The following is a 23574-nucleotide window of genomic DNA, read 5'->3' as shown; positions in this document are numbered from 1 at the left end:
CTTATTTGCATATAGAGCATTCTCGTAGATAATTTACACGTAGGCACTTCACATTCACATATCACATGTTCATATTCAACACAATTAACCATAAACTTACATTAACATGTAATTGAATAAAACATCATAAAATATTGCATAAAAGAATTTAAAATAGTTTTCGATCGAAAACTTTAAAGTTGGCTTATCGCAAGCCGTCCTCAAATCCAATATAAACAATTTGATTGCACTCACATTTGCCTCACTAAAGTCCTTTACTCTTATGTTTGAAACTTATAATATCGAGTTGTTCGAAAGGTTGATTTTGTTCAACGTCTACACCAAACAATCGAAAAATAAATATCGGAAGTTGAATTACTTATCCTAAATCATAATAATTTAATCTGCAAGAAACAATAAATTTTCTCATTTCATACTTAGTAGTATCGATACTCCCTTAACAGTACCGATACTTCCCTTGGTTGGTATCGATACCCCTCTTTGGTACCGATATCATTTCTACATACTAGAATTTTCAGCTTCAAAATGGTACTGATACCTTACTCTTGGTATCGATACTCCCCTTACAGCATCGGTACCCCAACAATCAATACTGATACTGATTCTTAATCGAATTAGCTTTGAAGTATCGGTACTATTCTTGTAGTACCGATACCCTTGCCCATATTTCATTTTTCCCACTTCGAATTTAACCCCAAAATCATCTAAATCCTTTACTTTTAACTCTAATTAATTCCTTAAACTCACTAATACTCATACTAATCACTTATCTTCACTAATCCTCTTATAACATCCCAATTTCTCAATAATATTCTTAAAACTAAAAATCATAGCTTTTTATCAAACATGATGTAATTTATTTCTAACACTTCATATCTCCTAACTAGGATGTTGACAAGTCAATTCTACCTTTAAAATCCATTTATTAACCAATTTATAATTTTTCACTTCCAAACCCAAATTATTCATTTTCTCATAACTTCTTATTAACTTAGTTTCTCTTTATTTCCAAGCTTCCTTAATCTTCTCTACCTCTTATAGGTTAAATATAAACCCATAAATTAAAGAAATCATCAACTTACTATAACTTACCTTAAACCAAAAGGTCACGAGCCCAAGAATAAAAAGAGAAAATAACTAGTTCCAAATAACTCTATTATCTCTTATCCACTTAATATCTTAATATAAACTTGATATAAAATCTATATAATGAAAAAGACCATATTGCCCTTATTCTATTCCTTCTTTACAATAAACTCCTAACACAAAATATTTAACCATTAATCCTTGAACTTATCACTTATTCAAATTACACTACCAAACTTTACATTTCTTACATTTTGATCTTCCACTCGATGTTTGGGGTATTACAGTTTCGTAGAAAAATAATCATACGAGGAGAATAAGATGTGAAATATGAACATTTTGATACAAAATTTATCGCAAAAAATGATCAATAATGGACGATGATTGGATACCAACGATGGGCGGAAAATGTAGTGCCAAAAATGTAAACAGTTTAAAAGTTTAGTGGTAAAATCGACACACCCATAAAAGTTAGCGTATAAAATAAGGTCGTTTTAAGTTATTAAAATTAAATCAAAATGATGTCATTTTGGTGGGACATGACACATCAACAACCGTTAGTCATGTCATCGTCCCGTTAATGACTTAACGACAGAGAGACATAATTGAATGTAAAACTAAAGTTTAGTAATATAAATGGTAAAAGTAAAAGTTTTTTTGGTATAAACGAGTCAACGAGTAAAGTTGAGTAGTATATAAAGTAGTTTTCTCTTGATCTTTTAATGTCAAATGATCAAAATGAAATCAAAACGTAACATTAAGTATGATTTTTAAACAAAAAATAGTTAGGTGACCAAAACGGAATAATACTAAAACTTTTACATACTAAATTTGTGGTTTACCCAAAATATAAAGATCATGACCACTTTTGTAATTTCAACACCCGGGCAAAATTTTGCACAAGCGGGAAAATAAAAGCAAAGTCGTAAATTCCGCAATTTTCAAAAAAACACTTTAGCATCGATCTCTCGTCGACGCTCTCTGAACTGAAAACAGTGGAGATCGGGAAATGGAGAGAATTCATGTGGCCGTACGATCGAGACCGATATCTTCAGAGGATGCAAAGACAAGCCCTTGGAGAATCTCTTCGAATTCCATTTGCATCCCCAATTACTCCACCAAGTTCGAATTCGGTTGTTATTCTTTCTTAATGATCCTTTGTTGCATTCTTTTTCTAGTTCATATTTATTGTTTATTGACAAATTTTCCCGAAATTTAGATCGGATATTTTGCGAGGATTGTAAGACTGGAGAGGTTTACGAAGCTCGTACCAAAGAGATTGTAGCTGCAGCAGTTCGTGGATTCAATGGTACCGTTCAATTGTTTTGATTAGTCATTTGCATTTTTCGTATGTCAAGAGTATGAAAGCACGAATATCAAAAGAATTTCTTTATGAGTTTTAATAAAATTAGGAATTTTTTTCATCTATTGTTTTTGCTTAAAAAATTGGCTCTCACAAGCAGTGTAAAGAAAGGCTATTTCAAATTTTCTTTGAATTTGGTTTTTGAACACGCTGGTAGGCTATTCCGGGGATGGATGTGGGATTTTGAGGTATTGTATACGCCAATTAGTAGGATTTATTACTTTCTGGGTCGGAAATGCTTTCTTTTTGCTAAAGTTTGTTGGAATCTTGGCATTAAACAAAGTAGCTTGAATCCGGTGCTCAAGTATCTATTGCATTTTCTTCGAGGTATCTATGATCTCTTTATTTGTTAGTGATGAGAGATTTGCTTGTAGTTGTGGTGTTAATGTTATCCCATGTTGGCTAAGGTTACAGACTTACAGTTTGCTGCTGTGGTATTACCCTCACTTATTGTCAGTTGGTTCTAGGACTCGGTAACATTTTGCTTTGGTTGTCATTTTTTGTTAGCCCAATCGGTTTTGCCTCACATATAGGTTTAAAATTTTCTGAGGCCTTGTGCCTTTAGGTGGGCTAGGTTGCATGCTTATCTGTACTCATTCCAAGAATTATGAGCATTTTAGCATGAGCCACCGATTTTCAGTTGGTTAGATTTTTTTTCTAATTGTAGGTAAAAGGGGTAAAAGAAAAAAAAGCTGCTCATGCCTTAATCCTGTAATTTAATAAGTCTAATCATTTGAAGTCAGCATGCCTGTTAAACAGTGCATGCTCATCTGATTTCAAAAATGATAAGTGAATCTTATGGTTTATTAACTTAACTACTTGTGTTGCAGGTACAGTTTTTGCATATGGACAAACTAACAGTGGAAAAACCCATACAATGAGGGGTTCGGCTGCTGAACCAGGGGTCATTCCGCTTGCCGTGCATGATTTATTTGACATAATACAACAGGTAGGCATGCGTGCTAGCTTTCAAAATTTTCTGTTATTTATATGTTTTGGAAATTGAATAAGCTATTTGGAAAATTCTGAATGAGCGCATTGAAATTAGAATTATATGTGTGACTATAATTACAGAACAAGTAAATTCATGGCATAGAAGAGATACTTATAGGTTTGAGGGGCAAGTTGGCGCCACTTTTCTAATGATCATGATCATAGATTATATTATTTTAGTTAGAGATTAACGAGTCTGTTGAGCTATTCAATGATTGATGTTCTTTTCACGAATATCATAAACCAGGGTTCAGAAGTGTACTTAAGATAAAAGGTGTCTTGGTGAATATTTCTCGAGGTAGAGTGTGCGCAATGCATGCTTGACTGAGAAATATATGCCTTTATCTTTTTTAAAGCTTTTCTAACATTGATTTTCTTTCTATCAGAACTCCTAAATATGTTGACTTCAAAAATCTGTGAGGTGTTGCATAAATAAAACCTCGTCTCAACAAACATTTAATATCTATGGCTGTAAGATACTGGCATGATGCAACAAAAAGAAAATTTCGTGGATACTGTATATTTGCTGTTTTTTGTCCGTATTGATGGTTTGACTACATAATTGGGCCTTAATAAAATATAATTACTTTGAAACTATGTTTCCTTACAGGATCTAGAAATAGTAGATCAGGTTTGCATTTTAGGTTATGTACTTCTATAGACGTTGTATGAAGTTAAATTTTTTGTATGTATTATCTCGTTCATCCATTAAACTTTTTGAAGCTCAAAATGTTTCCATGTCCATATTATCCATAAGGCATTCACGTCTTTGAGGCATCCATAAATGTTGCCAAGTTAGTCTTGTATCCTAGCAAGCTGTTAGTATATAAATGATGTTAGTATGCTAGTTTTCTTTTCTTTTCTTTTGTTTCAGGATGTGGATAGAGAGTTTCTTCTTCGAATGTCTTATATGGAAATATATAATGAAGAAATAAATGATTTGTTAGCACCCGAGCATCGAAAATTACAGATTCATGAAAGCATAGAGGTATTCAAATTCACCGTTAATATTTTCTACTTAATTTCCGTTTTCTTAGCAGTGAATAATTCTTTTCATAAATGTAGAGGGGAATATATGTTGCTGGCTTACGAGAAGAGATTGTTGCCTCTCCTCAACAAGTACTTGACTTGATGGAGTTTGGAGAATGTATTTTTTTATAAACTCCAATAAACTTTACATGCTTTTTTTATTTTATTTTTTAATTTTTTAGTTGAATTGTCTTTGGTGTTGAAATAAAATAAATAATGTCAAATTATGATGTAGTCGTTAAGATAAAAAAGGATAAAATTGTGAAATAGTAAAAAAAGAAGAGTTAGCTTATAAATATCTATTCCTCTTCTTTCATTACATTCTATTTATTTGATTTTCTCCTTTTTATGATCCAAAATTCAGCTCACAGGCATATTGGTGAGACAAATATGAATTTACACAGTAGTCGATCACATACTATTTTCCGCATGGTAAGTTATTAGTATTCCTTGATCTTAATTGTAATATGATTATAAATCGCACATTTGCCTTACTACTTACAAGACTACCCATGCAGATCATTGAGAGCCGGGATAGAACTGAAGATGGAGATGGAGATACAGTTAGTTCTTGTGATGCTGTTCGAGTATCAGTTTTGGTATGTCACTAAAATGAAAAACACATTTCTTCTTTTATGTCAAATAGATTGATAAAATGATTTGATACTTTTCAATGAATATTCTGTTTAGTCTTATTTATACTGATTTTCTTTCAACTTTTTTTTACTATTTTGCTTGTAGAATTTAGTAGATCTTGCAGGATCAGAACGTGCTGCTAAAACTGGTGCAGAAGGTGTTCGACTAAAGGAAGGTTCCCATATCAACAAAAGTTTGATGACATTGGGAACTGTTATTAAAAAATTGAGTGAAGGTGCTGAAAGTCAAGGGTATGCTCTTCTCAAATTTATTCAAACTAATTTGAAGTTCTATTATTTTTCAAACATTGATGACATTAAGAACATCTTGTAGGGGTCATGTTCCATATCGAGATAGCAAACTTACACGTATATTGCAACCTGCTTTGGGAGGAAATGCAAATACAGCTATAATATGCAATATAACACTTGCACAGGTAGTAATCTTTAAATTAGTTTGTAGTTGATATCATCTTTACGTGTATGTTTCATGAGTGCTATGTACATTCTTCGTTATATACATTATGAAGAGTCGAAGACTAAGACGGACAAAGTGGAAAAGTCAATCAGCCTCATATATGCGTACAAAACAACCCATTCTTAGGAATGACAAAAAATGCTGAATCCATCTTGTTGAGATTTGCGGAAGTTCGAATTGACAACCGAAAGAATTGTAAAGAGGGGTTGAATTTATTTTTGTGTTTAGGGAGTAAGGAGATTAGAAAGATAGACAAATTGTACAATGATTTATAGTGGTTTGACTTATCAACCAAATCTACATCCACTACCTCTTCATTTAAGATTTTCTAACAAATTCACTAATTTGTTCTTTATTTTTAAAGGATCAAGAGATAACCTTTACACTCACTAGTTTTTCAATGGACCCCTTTTACAGAAAGATAAAAAGAAGTAAACAAATAAACTTCTCAAAGGTAAGGTGTTTACTGTTAGAAAAGTCAAATTGGGGGGGCTGGAGAAGTCTAAATTTGGGGCGCCGAATTAGGTGGGTTGGCACCGAATTCGGTGCATTTATTAATTTTTTGGGGTAATTGCAACTTTAGTCATTGCAATTTTTAGGGTATTTACAAGATTAATCCCTAAGCTTCAACTATAAATACCTTAGCCCATTTAGTTTCAAAATCATTCCTAAATTATTCTAGCTCTCTCTCAAGTTTTTTTGTAAACACTTGTAAATTTTCTCCCTTTAGTAAAAGATCTGCAGCAGTCCGGAGACGTAAGCAAAATTGGCTGAACTCCGTTATCAATTTCGGGTATTATTTTTTCGCTTTTATTTCGCATTTTCACTAATCTGGTTATAGGAAAATTACTCGTTACTCGATTTAATTTCCCAACATTTACAAATTTAGCTCACTAAAACACTAATATTTACAAAAAAATAGAAAGATAAGAATTGAAAATTCTTCTCTTGTGTTTGAATGCTTGGATAGGTGTTCTAACCATTCTTCAAGTGTCTTGAACTTTTATTTATATGTTGGAATGAAGTTGTAGCCGTTTCTAGCCATTGGGGATGTTTTCTAGCCATTTGGGATGAAATCTCTGCAAAATAAAACTGCCCAAAACAAAGGGTATCGATACTCTTAAAGTGAGTATCAGTACTACCTTTGTTTATATTTAAATCAACTAGTCGTTAGGGCCTGATAGTATCGATACTACTATACAAAGTAGTATCGGTATAATTTTTGCATTATGGAATTTGAGTAATGCTGATAGTATCAATACTACCTAGTGAGTATCGATACTTTCCTTACTTTGTATCAATACCATATGAATAGTATCGGTACTGTTCATGAGATATCGATACTGTAAGAACAGTATTGGTACTACTTGTCCAGAAAATTATTTTGTGCTCGAATCCACTTTTAAGGATTTTGAATTAATTTTTAAAAACTTTGAATAAATTTAATTCAAATTAAAAAACATTTTGCCTTAATTGTTATATCAAAATATAGTTCAACACATCTGGTCTTGGATTGCACTGACTCTCTAGGGATGTTTTTATTTATACATCTTTTCAAAATCAGGTTTAAATTAAAAAACATTTTGCCTTTTATTTTTATAATTTCTTGATTTTATAACAATTTGTAGCATATGCTTTAATTTTATAAATATTTGTTCATATATTTTAATTACAATTTCTGAATATAACACGATTGTTTAATGTGTATTTAGTTTAGTTTTATTAGTTTATAGGACATTATGTAAAATTTTGGGACGAGTCAGGTTGGAATTGGAGAGTCTTTTCAGAGTCAGGCTTGAGGGTTAATGTTTTAGATAACATTTGGGGTAGGTAGATTTGTGCATATATATCTAACACCGGGGCGGGGCAAGAGATACCTTGTTCATCACCAGTTCTATTTATTATGAATTTGGATGTTTCAACTTTTTTTGGTACTTACAATATGATTATTGGGTTTTGTTTACCTGCAATCCCACCATTTAGTCAATCTCTTTTAATGGCAGATTCATGCAGACGAGACTAAAAGCAGTCTTCAGTTTGCAAGCAGGGCATTGCGTGTTACAAATTGTGCTCGTGTGAATGAGGTTTATTTTAAGTTTCCTTTTCACATGTATTCTTGTAGCTGGCTTTGATGGTATTTCCTAGAACTCAGTGTTGTTAGGCCAAGTTCCTAATTCAAGGCTAACATGTATGTATGCTTAAAAACTTTCTTTGTGTTAGATTTTGACTGATGCTGCTCTGCTAAAGCGTCAAAAGAAAGAGATAGAGGAGCTTCGAGCCAAATTGCAGGTTTGCCACTATATCCGTGCTCTCCTTGATGTATGAAAAAATTCTTTCTGGAATAGTGACTCAAATGTTTTGTTTGTTCTAGGGTTCTCGTTCAGAACATTTGGAAGAAGAGATTCTCAATTTGCGAAACACATTATTGCAGGTATTAGTTTTCACCTGATGTTCTACTTATATTTCAAAGAATATTTGAGCATGTTATGGAAGTTGCTAAGCTCATTTGACAGTCTGAACTTGAGAGAGAGCGGATAGCTTTGGAATTAGAGGAGGAAAAGAAAACACAAGTAGAACGTGAAAGGGTGTTGCAAGAGCAAGCTAAGAAAATAAAAAACTTGAGCTCAATGGTCTTGTACTCAAGTAGAGATGAGAGTCGAGATCAGGTTAAAAAGGTTTGTCTAAATAACTCTACCTTTTTTTCTTTTATAGATAAGTAACTCCCACTTTCTTTCATTCTGCATGTTATTTGCATTTGATAAAAGCTCGTTGTTCTCTACTTTTTCTAGTTTACCTAATACTGTGATCATAAGCTCTAACAATCATGCTAGGGAGTAGGGCCTTTCCGACTATATTAGCTGATTAGTTCTAACATGTAAAATGAGGAATGTGAAGGATTTCGCCAGTGGCCATCTATAATGAAAACCTGAATTGAAGAATCATTAGTTTTGTATGATAAGTATGATACTCTAAAAAGGGAATCAAATACACAAATAATAGTTAATGGAAATGAAATACCATCTTTTGAAGTTTTTGTTAAATTGGTTTGTAGATTTCAAAATGGTTGACTAGGCTTTTGAATTGAGTGAAGTTTAAATTGGCGACGGTGGTTCTGAGGACCTGTATTGGTTGTTATCCATCTTCTGTAACAAGCTAATACTATTATACCTTCTACCGCCTCTTATTATAAGGTCAACACCAATGTACTTAAGTTGATTTAAGTGTGTCATTTTTTAAATTGATTTAGAAACCAAGCTTTATTTTTTTTCTGTTTTGTCTTTATTTACATTAATGGTTCAATAAACAGATAAACATGTAGATTTTTGTTGATGCCTTGCTCACATGTCTTCACTAAGCTTGTATGACATTATACTTGATTCAATTATAAGTTAAACAGTAGGATAACATATTTTTAGTATGAATCAAGTAGATTGCGTGTGTTCCTCTAAAATGAGAACTATGTAGTGGTTTGCCTTGGACGATTCAATATATGTGTTGTTAGTCTGGATTTTTTAAGTCCAAAGGTCCTAATCAAAGATTCCAATTCATTTTTGACGTTATTATTACAAATTTAACTAAAATTACAGTTCTCAGTTAATCTTAAGATTATTTAAAAGATTGAATTTCAGTTTCTAGATTTATCTAAAGTCCAAAAGAAGAATTTAATATTCGAAGTTATAAGTAAAAATATTAAAATCCAAATATAAACTTAAATCCCCCGCACTGCCTAGAGAATTTTGGGGTTATGTATTAACTATCTCAATTCTAATGGAGTGCTACTTTGAGTACATAAAGTACAGGCTTGCAGATAAAGTTTGAAACTGCCAAATATCTTACACAAATCAATGTTTAGTACCTTAGCATTGCTGGGTAGTTGTTGGATGTATAATGTATATACCATGGCTAGTCTTCTCTCATATACATGCATACCTATCTTGCCTAGTCATCTTAATTCTTGATCGAGTCATTTGCTTGTGTTATAGGGAAAGAGGCGAGATACATGGTGCCCTGGGAATCTTGCTAGGGAGGCTCTTAAGGAGGTAACTTTTATGTTTCTTGCTGCTATTTGGGTAATATACTTAACTAGGGCATCGCAATATACTGCATTTTTAATTTTCTCACTTGGATGTAATAAGATTTGGAAAAATTATTCTCAATGTTCTTTAATCAATCTTTTTGCATTGGGTGCATGCTAACATTATTTTTTTGTGCTTTAGGCCTACCCAAGTGTTCAATCAAACTCATCTGCAATTAAACCGATTCAATCTAAGCGTTCTATAGGGCCACTTCTTGCTTTTGAGGAGTTGGTGAATGAAAATGGAACTGAAGATGACTGGACATGCAAGCAAGATGAAGATTGTAAGGCTACTTTCCTGGAAGATTGTACTCTTCCTGAGCCGTGCGCTTTACTGCACGTGACCAACAGGAGAAAAGTACCACCAAGAAAGAAAAGCTCCTTTGTGGTTTGTACTTTGCACCTCTATGTAAATATCCTTGAATTGAACTTTGAACCCTCATATAAATTATTCATTCAGGATGACAGTGAACTACAGGAACTGCAAGCAGAATATGAGGATTTGCTTTTAAAATTTGAAACTCAGGTTGCTCAATATTCTTGTTAATTCATAAAGAATTAGCTGAAAAAGTCTGTCATTCTATATTCTGATTCCTTTTTATATGCAGAGAACAATGAGTGATATACAAATTGATTGCTTAATGAGAAAGATGGTTGAGGTTGATTCCCTTGACAATATAAAACATAGCGAGTCTAATGACCTTTCTTCATTTCATGCGAACAAAACAAATTATGCTGACAAGAATATTGGTTTGAGGGAATTTGAAGCTATCCTTGTGATCAAACAACTCCAAGAGAAGGTTTATTTTATTATTTTTCATAATTATTTCTCCCTTTCCTTAAAATGTGTTGCATTGTAATCATCAAAAATTTCTAGATCGTTGGTTCATTTTTTGTTTGTCTATTTTATACCTTTCAGATTAAGATACTGGAAACAGAAAAGTCTTCAAGCCAAGAAAATCTGAATTCTCTTGTCGAAATTGCCACGGAGCAAAATATATGTGCAAGGGAGAAGTTTGATGAGGTAATAATTTAACCAATTATTCATGACCATATCATGCTTCTTATCCTGTGGGTAGCGAACAAGATATTATCTTTAATTTTTATGATTTGTAATCTGCTGAACTTGTCTTAAGGAAATCTGTAACTTTTTCATGAGCTAGTTGAAAATTGGTAGTGAAGCTTCAAGTATATTTATGCTGCCTGAGCCCCCTGTTTTGCAGCTCCTGAATTCACGAGTAATAGTAATAATGAAACCTATTAAGAAAAATATTGAAATTTAGTTTTAAACCTTGTACATCTTTTTTTATAGATGCAGGTTATTTAGTGAAAATTTATGGTTGCTGCTTTCAGATTCTAAAAGCAACATGAGATGCTGCTGTAAAGCGCTCTTATTAGTCATTGTATTCACGATTTGAAGGATTAACTGATTTGACGTGTTTCATTAGGAAACTGTCTGTATAATTTGTGGACTACTTTTCTATGGAGCCGATGTGTGCATATTTATAATTCATTTTCTAGTTGGAGTATTTTCAGGATCAAAGGCTAGTCATTGAAGTTTAATGACTTTTGTATCTTCACGAAGCTTCCAATGATGACAAAGATCATCTTTATCATCTTGTTTAGATAAAAGAGGTTCTTCACATATGTCTACCTGTAGACTTCTTTAGCATCTTTTGCTCAGTGATTAAATCAAGGGTATCAAGAAGTAGTTTTTCATTGATTGTAGTTAATTGGATGGATTGTTAGATTTTGATGATTTTGTCTATGTGCATGTATTTCAAATGTTTATGCTAGTATCACCTTTATCATTTAAATGTTAACCATTTTGACTTTTATGAAGCTATGTTCGGGTTTTGTTTTCTTAAATCTAGCTTCAATATAGTTTTTGTTTGGTGCGATCTTTTATAGCTTTGTGATGAGCTTCTTACTGCACGGGAGGAGGCTAGAGTGGCTCGTGAAAAACTTGCTTACAGTGAATCTGGGGAAAGAAAGAATGTAAGTATTCTGGAAATCATTCATGTATGTTTATATAAGATTCTACACAACCTTTAGTATATGCACGAGTGTCTTCTTTTTTTCATGCATTTTCCCTTCTCTCTTTTTAATAACATCCGATATCTATAGTTTCTATATCATGTGTAAATATTCTCATGTCAGAAGCTCTGTGGATTTTGATTTTGTAGGGGGATTGTGATTTTGCAATTGAGCTTTCAAAGGAAGTAGAAGATCTGATTTCTGAAGCTCAAGAATCGAAAGACGTAGCTCAAAAGCTTTCATCCCTTGTGGACGAGGCTTTTCAGAGTTTTTCTGCTATAATTAAGGAATTTGTTGTGAGTAATCCTGCAACATCTTAGGAGAACCGCCCTTTCTTTCAACTGTTAGTGGTTTTTTGAATGATAATTCTAAATTTGAAAGAAAACCGTTGAAGTCAATATTTCTACTATTTGTTCCCGCATCCTATTTCCATCTCACTGTTTAGTTTTATGCATCATATCCAGGATTTCAAGGATATGATGTGTCAGAGTTCTGCACAACAAAAAATAATTTTTGCTAACACCAAGGAATTACACAGTTCTCTGAGGCAAAGGACTTTGAAGCTCGAAAATGATAAGGTGAGACATTGCTTTCACATTCGCAAACTGTGTTTTCTCTGAATTGGCTAGTACCTTATATAAAATCATTGTGGCTGTTAGCATTCCAAGATAATATATGAGCTAATGCCTGGTTTGCAGCTTCTCTTGCACAACCAATCTATCGATCTGCAGAAGCAAGTGCAGGAATTAAGTGAAAATGCTAAAAATCATGAAGCATCCTTAACAGTGAGATTTTTATGCCATTTAACTTGTTACAATATACGCAGCATCTATGAGTGAAAATACTGTTCTCCGACATGGTCAATCTTGTTTCAGGCACTCTCTGAAAGGCATGACATGGAAAAATTGGAGTATCTTTCTCATATTCAGAGTCTCGACAAGGAAATATCATATTTTTCATCAGGTTCCATGGCAAGAGAAAATCAGAGTTTGAGAAAAGATCTTGAAAAAACAAAAATGAAGTTGAAAGACATTGAATCAAAGCTTAAGAATACCATCCAGGAGAAGACAAAACTTGAGGTTCCATGCAAATTGTTTTGAATTTTAAAGTTTGACTTAACTAATTTACATTTTATATTAACCTGCTTTCACATTTCTAGGGGGAGAAAGCAGTTGCTGAACGAGAGATCAAGCGATTGCTTGGTCAAAAGACTCTTCTTGAGCGCGACATCAACAAGCGCGATTCACTAGCTGGTAGAAAACGTGATTCTAATTTTGATAGGAATGCAAAGATGTTTGATCCAATAAAGGCAAAAGCTCTTGAGCAGACAATGCAGGTGACATGATGCATTTTTCATAATTCTGTAATGAATGTCTAACTGCGAAAACCAAGTAATTAAATGTGGTAATTCTAAATGGAAATTAAACACAATCTTTTTCTCTTTAAATTTTTTTCATAATGAACTTGTTTTTCTGGCGAGTCCAATTTACAAGAACTCATTGAAACCTGGCAGTTCTGTTTTTTTTCCTAATCCTTAAGTACTTCTATGTGATCTTTTAATATATCAATCTCTTCATGACACTACCATGCAGGGTTTTTCACGTAGTGTCATAACTTTATAGTATAATTTGGAATGATGACAAAAGTGTCTTAATTATTTAATGTGCTTGATTGTGTTTCATAGTCATTATGATAAGTTTCCAAAACTATGAAGAAAGTATACCTTTCTAAAGCTTGCAGTTGCAGTTTGTTGCTAAAACATTTAAGTGTGAAGAATACTTAAAATGTATTTTATGCTCTTAGGAGGATTATAAAAAGCTGGAGGTTCTTGCTTTTGAAATGGAGACAACTATAGCTTCCTTGGAAGAGGAATTAGCAGCTGCGCACAGGGACAGGGAAGAGGCTATATCCAGAAGTGAAGATTTGACCATAGAATTTGAGGCCCTAACTAAAAAATTGGATAAATCAAGCTCAGAATTAAATTCTCTGCGAGAAGAATTCTCTGGCCTTGTGAGCTTCCTGTGCTTCCCTCATTATATCCTTTTGGTTTCTCAATTTTTTTCTCTCTTTAAGGTTAAATGGTAGCAAAATTGGATATTACTCTTCGAATATCAAATGTGGCATTCTCTCACTTCACAGAAGCTTTGTTTGGAACAATCAAATTCTAACCAGCAAGGAATGGAAACCTCCATTAAGAGTTTGCTTGCCGAAAAGGAGGAGTTGGCAATGGTAGTCTAATATACTGTTGGTTACAAAGAAAACTTAGTATTTTCTTGTTAATTTTGCCTTTGGTAGTCTAGTTGTGTTCATTGGACTGTGCGTTTGATCTTGCAGCAACTCACTAATTCATTATTGGAAATGGAGGAAGAAAGGGCAATACAGTGTGCTAAAGAAAATGCTTCAATTGAAGCCATAGAAGAGAAAAAAAAGTTATACAATTCTGAGATAAAGTCTTTATCAGAAAAACTGTCTGAGGTAAGTTCATAGAAGATTTTAGAGCTTTGGATGCATTACTGAAAGGGACTTTGTTTTTTCGTAACCAAGTTCTTATTGATGTGCAATCATTTAATTTTAGAATGTGCCATTTTCCTATATCATTTGATCTTTCTTCATGCCATCCCTTTGCATTCCAGTTAACATGATGCACGTGGAATTTGTGATTTGCAATATCTGTTTGGATATCTTTTCGCATCTTCATGACTGGAATCTCCTTATGTTGTGTAGAATTAGTTAGGTGGACACCAAAGGTCTTAATCTCTTTCATTCACTATCTTATTGATAAAGTGCTCTTGCTTTGATGATCCAATTTCATTTTATGGTAATGTTTAATTCTTAGTACTTTTGCTGTTGAAGATACATCTCAGTGAAAATTGTTTCCTTCCGCATTTAGACCTGCATCACGTTCATATACTGACATGTACTGTGAATGGCCTTCTGATTGCAAGTGTGGGATTGATTAACCCTTGCATTCATGGTATTTTGTGTGTAGTTTTGCAGGGGTGGGTTTTATTAGTGACATTGTCGATTGGTGCTTCATCGAAGTGTCTTGTGTATTGGTTGGCAATTAAACAGGACTCAGATGTGTCATTTTTTGTTCTTATTGAATGTGACTAGGTTTCTTTTACCACCTTTTGCTAGATATGATGATTAGGTTTAGGTTTAGCTTGTCAACATATCTGACTTAATTTGCTCGATATGATAATTTGTTCTAATTCCATAATATTTTTCTGTCCCACCAAACAAGGCTTATAGTCAATTAGTCATATATAGCCAACTATATTTTTACTGCTAATTTATTTTATACTTAAGTATGCCATAGTTTATTTTGTAGTAGTTTCTCCATTACTAGCTCTCTACTCCTATTTTAAAGGTACTTTTGTGCCCTTCAGCCCAAATAACTGCCTTGATTTCCTATTTGTTTTGTGGGTATTCTTTGCAACAAATCGTGGTATTGGATTTTAAAATCCAGAATGTATATTTCTTAAGCTGATTATAATTTTGATATATACAAGGTGATGGAAGAATTGGAGTCGTGCAGAAATGAATGCGCTGTCCTCAGGGAAAGATTGACATGCTCCGATGAAAGTGCTGAATTGGAGAAAAAATGCAGGTTTGTCTCCTGGATTTCTTTATCATACGCTTTTAATCGCAAGTGCAACTTGGAAAGTTCCATTGATTTCTATTCAAATGATTTTTATGTTGAAGTTGTTTGGGATTTAGAAAGTCATAATCAGCTTAGTCTCTGGTTGAAATCATTGTATTCAAGGTTGCATCAAATATTTTCGTGTTATGTTGTTGCTATTAGGAGGCTTAATAGTTGCATAGCTAGTGAGTTTTTTTTTTGATAAAAAAGAAGGCCTCATTAAAACCCCCTTCATAACCGTCAAGCAACAAGAGTGCTCAACGGACATTGGAAGGAGAAAAGAGGGCCTCAAAATTTTATTGCATAAATTCAAGTACAAGAAGAATACAATACTACCAAACAACCTTGACTATCACCTCAACAATGAGCTACACTAAACTACAAAAACACAACAATTACCAGCCCAACACAAAAAATTATATCCTAAAAACAATCAACCAAACGTAAGCATAGCATAATTATCAAAATGACCAAAATTCCCCTTATACAACAAACTCAATGCAACAAAAATACCCTAACCAATTAGCCTATCCCCAACTTAGCAAATTCATCCACTTCCCAATTCGCTGTTCTCAACACATGCCTAACAATAACACCTTTATCAACCACAATCGAAACAATATCTTTAATTATGGACAAGAAAAAAAAGGTGGTGGCAGTAGGATTCTTGATCCAATCCTCAGCCACAACACTATCGGATTCTAAAATAAGTCTTCGATTCACCGACATTCCCGACTCCAAGAAAAGCATCAACCCTCTCTTAATTGGAGGGCCATAACCAACTCTCTTAGAGAACGATCCCAACACCACACCTTTCTCATCTCTAAGCAACCCACCGATACCACATTTCAACCACATTCTTGTAGGTTATGCAATAGATAAGTTAGTATTTTAATATAACACTAACTCTTAGAAAGTTAGATAGATAAGGATAACTACTAAGTAGTGTACTTCTAATAGAAAACTTACTCCTAACTTTTCCTATAAAAAGATGTATTTTCACCATTCACAACATATAATAAAAAGAGTTCCTTTTCTTCTCCACTATGTTGTTTACTCTTTATCAACATGGTATCAGCTAGATGATCGATTCTTCACCTAAATCTAGCCGTTTTTTTTCTTTTTCTTTTTTTACCCTAAATCTAATCGTCGATCATGAATTCCACCACTTCTTCATCAGAGGTCACTTCGGAAATCCTCATTAATTCATCCCATTCTGATGTTTCTTCAGCCTCTATCACCTGTCACTGATTGAATGGTGACAATTATATCCCTCACTCTCAAACTACTACTCGGCCAAAGAAGGGGAGACCTTGGTGTGACTAGAAGGTTGGCCATCTACGGGATTCCTGTTGGAAATTACATGGCAAGCCTACTGATGGGAAGTCTTCAAAACAACATCAACAACGTGATACTCAAGAAAACTGTGTTGTGAATACTGATTTACAAGGAAGTTCATTTACTAAAAAACAAATGGAAGAGTTGTAGCAGTTTTTTAGTCAGTTAACACTCATTCCCAATCAGTACCTGTAGGTAGAATTCCTTCTGCTACTTTGGCTAATACATCCATCACTCCTACTTGGGTTGTGGATTATGGTGCAAGTGATCATATGACAGGTGATCTTCGGCTCTTTCACACTTTTCATGCCGACTCGTCTATCTCTCATATTCGAACAGTTGATGGTTCTATATCCGGTGTTGTCGATCATGGGTCTATTCGAATAAATCAGGACATTTTGTTATCTCATGTTCTTTATGTTCCCAATCTTACTTGCAATCTTATTTCCATTAGCAAGTTGTCTGCCGATTTATGCTGTATCACGAAATTTAACTATGATTTTTGTGAATTTCAGGATTCTAGCTCGGGGAAAGTGATTGGCAGTGCTAGGCTTTGTGGGGGTCTTTACCTACTTCCAGCAACTTTATTTTTCCACCCATCTACTTCCTACCATGTTATACAACAATTTCCTTTACTTGAACCTTCAACCGATGTTATGTTATTGCATTTTCGTTTAGGACATCCCAGTTTCTTTTATCTTGCAAAATTGTTTCCACATTTGTTTGTCAATAAGAGTCCAAAATTTTTTTCTTGTGATATTTGTCCACTTACTAAACAAACTAGGAGTGTTTATCTACCTTCTCCATATAAACCGTCCAAACCATTTACCATGATCCATAGTGATATTTGAGGACCATCTTGGGTCGCATCTTTACATGGGTTTCGGTGGTTTATTCATTTATTGATGATCACACTCGTACTACCTGGACCTTTCTCATGAAAACCAAATATGAAGCTTGTGAAATATTTAAACGGTTCCATAAGATGGTTGAAACCCAATTTCAGTGTTCAGTCCAAATGTTTCATTCTGACAATGGTAGTGAGTATTTTGCCAATGTTTTGGGTTCTTTCTTTCAGGAAACCGGGATTATTCATTTTACTTCGTGTGTCAATTCTCTTCAACAAAATGGGATTGCTGAGCGAAAAAACAGTCATCTTCTTTAGGTTACTCGATCTCTACTTTTTTCCACAAATGTTCCTAACTATTTTTGGGGGAAGCCCTTTTAACTGCCACTTATTTGATTAACTGTCTCCCTAGTAAACCGTTATAATTGAAGTGTCCGAGAGATGTTTTTCTTCAGTTTTTCCCAATTTTAAACCGATGACTTCATTGTTACCCCTTAGAGTTTTTGGTTGTATTGTGTTCGTTCATAACAATGTTCCTTTCAGGTCCAAATTAGATCCTCGAGCATTTCGGTGTGTGTTTCTAGGTTATTCATCGACTCAAAAGGGCTTTCGGTGTTATTATCCTCGTACAAAGAAATTCTTTATTACTATGGACGTTACTTTCTTTGAAAAAACACCTTTTTTCCTTAAAACTGCTATTCAGGGGGAGTCATATAATGAATATCAGTTTATTGACTCACAACAATTGTCACTTGATTTGCGGCCAGCTCTTTTTGATCAACCAACACCGTCAAACCAGTTAAACTAGTCGAATAAGCCTACAAAATCGCTACAGCCAGACCAAACAACACTACCGAACCCAAAAAACGTATCCTTGCCAAACTAGTCCACCGAAACACATTTACCTCGGCATGATCAACATATCACTTCGTCTCAAATACCTCAATCCGAGTTGCAGATTTATAAAAGACGACAAAAACTAGTTTCTAAATCAATCCCTGAACCTAATCCCGAGTCTCTCACACAACATGAAAACTGTCATGAACCGGAACCGAACGAGAAATCTTTGAAGAATGAAGAAGGTAATCAGAGTTCTTCCACTGAATTAAATGTTTTAATTGATGATAATGACTTGCCGATTGCTCAAAGGAAATGAGTAAGAAAATGCAGAAATTATCCAATTGAGAGATTTGTTGCATATGAAAAGCTAACGCCTTGTTTTAAGAACTTTACAGCAAATGTAGATAGCATTACTATTCCAGATACGGTGGAAGAAGCATTGAAAGATCCCAAGTGGAAAAAGGCAGTAGAAGAGGAATTAAAAGCAGTGGAAAACAACAATACTTGGATTATAGTTGATCTTCCGAAAGATAAAAAACCAGTCGGCTGCAAATGGGTATTCACGGTAAAATACAAAGCTGATGGTAGCATTGAAAGATATAAGGCGAGATTAGTGGCGAAAGGATTCACTCAATCTTTTGGACTTGATTATCATGAAATGTTTGCTCCGGTAGCAAAACTAAACACTGTGAGAGTGTTACTGTCATTAGCAGTTAATGAGAATCGAGTGCTTCATCAGTTAGACATCAAAAACGCATTTCTAAACGGAAACTTGGAGGAAGAAGTATATATGCGAATTCCACTGGGTGTGAAGAGTAATACAGAAAAAGCATGTAGATTACTAAAGTCCTTGTATGGATTTAAGCAATCTCCAAGAGCCTGGTTTGACATATTTACAAAGGTGATTATTCAGGATGGTTACAAGCAATGTCAATCAGATCATACTTTATTTGTCAAAACATCTTCAAACAACAAAAAGGCAATTTTGATTGTCTATGTGGATGATATCATTCTAACAGGTGATGATTGTATAGAGATAGAAATATTGAAAAATCTACTGGCGAAGGAGTTCGAAACCAAAGACTTGGGAACTTTACGGTATTTTTTAGGCATGGAGGTTGCAAGGTCAAAAGAAGGAATAGTGATCAACCAAAGGAAATATATCCTTGATCTACTATCAGAAACTGGAATGAAGGGATGTAAGCCAGCTGAAACACCCATGGAAGCAAATCTGAAGCTAAAGAGAGAAGAATTGGGAAGTCCTGTGAACAAAGAACAGTATCAAAGGCTAGTAGGTAAACTAATTTATTTATCACTTACTAGACCTGATATTGCGTTCCCTGTCAGTATAGTGAGTCAATATATGAATGATCCAAGAGAAGAACATTTACAGGTTGTGAATAGAATTCTAAGATACTTGAAAATGACATCAGGACATGGATTAATTTTTAGAAAGAGTGATGATAGAACAGTAAGAATTTTTTCGGATTCAAGCTGGGCAGGTGAATTAACGAATAGAAGATCTACAACTGGTTATTGTTCATTTGTTTGGGGAAATCTGGTTACTTGGAGAAGCAAAAAACAGGCGGTGGTGTCTCGAAGTAGTGTAGAAGCAGAATTTAGAGCAATGACACTTGGAATTTGCAAAGGAATTTGGCTTCAAAGAATGTTAATTGAGCTGGGGTTATGTGCCAACAAATGGTTTGAACTTCAAAGTGACAGTAAATCTGCAATAAGTATTGCAAAGAATCCAGTTCATCATGACCGAAAGAAGCATGTAGAGATTGACAGACATTTCATCTCCGAAAAGGTGAATGGTGGAACGGTGAAGCTCAATTATGTTTCAACGAAGAATCAGTTAGCATATATTCTCACCAAAGCACTTCCAAGAATTACCTTTGATGAGATTATATCCAAGTTGGGTCTATTCAACATTTAGTCCCCAACTTGAGGGGGAGTGTAGGTTATGCAATAGATAAGTTAGTATTTTAATATAACACTAGCTCTTAGAAAGTTAGATAGATAAGGATAACTACTAGTAGTTTACTTCTAATAGAAAACTTACTCCTAACTTTTCCTATAAAAAGATGTATTTTCACCATTCACAATATATAATAAAAAGAGTTCATTTTCTTATTCACTATGTTGTTTACTCTTTATGAACAATTCTATCTATAGCACCATCCACGTTCACTTTACAAAACCGATTGGAGTCAGAGACCAGCTCAACAAATTTGAAGGGATCCTATCAAGATTCGAAACAAGATCAGTTAATGAAGGATCCCCCACTAGACTATCAAAAGAAATCAACATGTTTGGAAATTTTGAGGTAAACCATGCTGCGAGAAAGGATAACAGGGCAAAATCTAGCTTCTCTTTGTTAAAAACTATCTAATTCCTCATCTTCCAAATTGACCACAAAATGACTCCTGGTATGAACCCCAAATAGTTGATCGAGACACAAGGCCAAACCAATCGGAAATCAATGTTGTAGGACACTCAGGAATAGCAAAAGAAACCTTCCAAAACCGCAAAAAGCTCACCCATAAACCCCATGATATTTTAAACGAAACAAACAAATGAAAAACAATTTCTTGACCATCCCGCAAAATGGACAAGATGGATATTTAATCCCTTACACCCCACGATTAATTAAATCCACTTTGACTGCTACATTCTTGTGCCCTACCTGCCAGACAAAAGATTCGACCCGAGGAAGAGCCACACCAGACCACACGTCTTAACCACAAAAAATTGTCCTTTGAATTGTCAAGAAGGATTCAAAGATAAGATTTGATTGAAAAACGACCATCTCTTTCTCCTGACCACACAAGGTTGTCATCAATCAAAGGCGAGGGATTAAAATTATACAATAATGAAATAAGTTCATTCCATTGCTGCATCTCCCAATCGGCAAGATTTATTCTCATTGGAATGTCCCAAAAACAGCCTGAGGAGTTTGATTTCCTGAAATCATCAATCTTCCTCTCCTTGTTAATTGAAAGAGTGAACTATCTTGGAAAACACACAATGGAACTCCATCAATCCAAACGTCATGCCAAAACAAAATTGAATCCCCATTGCCTACCTTCATTTTAAAATTACTCTGCAAACAAACTCCAAAATCATCATTCAAACAACAATTTTAACTACCCCTTCCATATCGAAGATGCTTTGTAAGATGCCGAATTTCCTAACCCCATTAAATTAGGATCAATTTTGTTGTTGCAGCAAATAACCCTTTTTGAACTAGAGTTTTTCTCATTAGCAAATTTCCACGTCCATTTTCCCAATAACACTCTGTTAATAAGCTCTAAATTTGGAACCCCAAGCCCTCCCAAAACCTTAGGCTTGCAAACGATAGACCAGTTAACCCAATGAATTCTGCTTTTAGCAACCGAATCCCCATAATAAATTTCGCCATAATTGAATTAAGCCTCTTCAACACACAACTTAGCATTCTGAAAATTGAAATGAAATATGTTGGCAAGGAGCAAAGAACAGATTTTATCAACACAACTCGACTAGCAATAAACAAAGAAGTTTCCTTCGACCCAGCCAATTTCTTGTAAAACTTTTGTATAACCGAGTCCTATAATGATGCTGAATTTTTCTTCGCTCTAAGAGGTAACCCCAAATAATCTGTTGGGAAGGAACCCACTGTGCACCCTATTATAGCAACCCACTCACTAAAGACCCCTTCATTCATGTTGATTCTGTATCACATGCTCTTGGATAAATTAATTTGCAAACCAGACATCATCTCAAAGATCAAAAGCACCCTACTCACATTCTTCAACTCTCCGATCAAAGCGTTGCTAAAGATTAATAGATCGTTTGCAAATTGGAGGTGAGAGAGCTCAAAGGAATTACCCATACTTCAATCTCAAATCCTCTAAACAAGCCTAAAGACACAACCTTCGACAACATCAAGCTCAATAATTCATCGACCAAATTAAAAAGAAGAGGAGAGAGAGAGCAGCCCTGTCGAAGACCCATCGCAATCCGAAACTCATCCGAAGGAGACCCATTCACTAAAACCGAAATTGAAGCCGTAGACAAGCACATTTTCATCCAAGATCTCCATCTCTTCCCAAACCACATACAATCCATGATTTTCAGCAATATATTCCAATCAATTAAGTCATACGCTTTCTTGAAATCAACTTTGAACGTTGTTCCTTCAAGACCTTTTCTTCTCTAACAATCAATCCCCTCATTCGCAATAAACAAACAATCCATAATATGCCTCCCTGAAATGAAGGCGAATTGGGAAGGGCCAACAACCCAATCCATACATTGCCGTAATCTCCTAGATAACAACTTCGACAAATCTTATAAAGCCCTCTGACAAGGCTGATCAGTCTAAAGTCCTCAATACTTTTCGAGCTTGTCTTTTTCGGAATAAGGGTAATGAAAGAATGGTTTACCCCTTTATCCTATCTTTTTCCCACTTAAAAGCCACTGAAAAACCTCAATATTTCCACTTTTAAATTTGACCAGAACTTTTTGTTCGAACTCGACTTGGGTTAAATTGATTCAAATTCGAGCTCGACTCGAGACCTTAACGAGTTGAGTCGAACAAAGTCCAACTCGACTTGATAAGTTTGCGATCATTTCATTATATTTTAGTAGTTATCCTAAAAAAGTATTCAATTAAAAAAAGAAAGTCTAGTTTATAACTACTAATTTGCTAATAAGAAAGATACTAAATTACTAATTAATAATTACTATTAATTTATTATCTTTCCAATAAACAAAAGATACTAAATTATTAATTTACTAGATTTTATATATAGTTAAAAAAATGTAAAAATTCTGGTGAACTTAACGAGTCGAGCAACAAGTTTTTTAACGAGCAAGAGTCGAGCAAAATTTTATCAAGCTAAATGAGAAACGGGTCAAGCAACAATTTTTTTTAATGAGCACAGGTGGAACACTACTCAACTTGTGATAGACTTGCTCGATAATCACCCTAGTTGCTATATTTATGAGTTATCGAGTGGTTCAAGCTTTGAGATTATGGTAATGGAGTTAATTAAACAGCCACTTTCTACTATTGCAGTATTCAGAAGTCTTTGGAGATCGTCCAGCTTAAAAGTGACATAGAGAATGCTTGTGCCGAAAGCAAACAAATCCAGCAGGTAATTTTCCTTTTATCTTATAACAAGAACACAACATGGTATCATTAAGGAATATTAACACTAATT

At 34.3% G+C, this 23574-nt stretch overlaps 1 protein-coding gene across 1 annotated transcript; it reads left to right on the top strand.

Annotated features, from left to right (window-relative positions):
• Window positions 1–2844: 2844 nt before the first annotated feature.
• LOC120191390 (kinesin-like protein KIN-7O) lies at window positions 2845–14146 on the top strand. Its single transcript, XM_039194348.1, has 25 exons — window positions 2845–2905; window positions 3280–3398; window positions 4317–4430; window positions 4508–4589; window positions 4836–4903; window positions 4990–5070; window positions 5213–5358; window positions 5441–5543; window positions 7588–7668; window positions 7805–7873; window positions 7956–8015; window positions 8098–8259; window positions 9568–9624; window positions 9802–10047; window positions 10120–10185; window positions 10268–10459; window positions 10579–10683; window positions 11571–11657; window positions 11846–11992; window positions 12161–12274; window positions 12395–12481; window positions 12572–12775; window positions 12856–13032; window positions 13500–13706; window positions 13836–14146. The coding sequence occupies exons 1-25, from the start codon at window positions 2845–2847 to the stop codon at window positions 13932–13934; spliced, it is 2934 nt and encodes a 977-aa protein (XP_039050279.1). The 3' UTR covers window positions 13935–14146.
• The last annotated feature ends 9428 nt before the right edge of the window (window positions 14147–23574 follow it).

Source organism: Hibiscus syriacus, unplaced genomic scaffold (assembly GCF_006381635.1).
Source record: "Hibiscus syriacus cultivar Baekdansim isolate YM2019G1 unplaced genomic scaffold, ASM638163v2 tig00116968_pilon, whole genome shotgun sequence".
Classification (NCBI taxonomy): domain Eukaryota; kingdom Viridiplantae; phylum Streptophyta; class Magnoliopsida; order Malvales; family Malvaceae; genus Hibiscus; species Hibiscus syriacus.
Note: the sequence above shows the minus strand (reverse complement) of the source record. Positions and strands in the feature narration are given on the sequence as shown.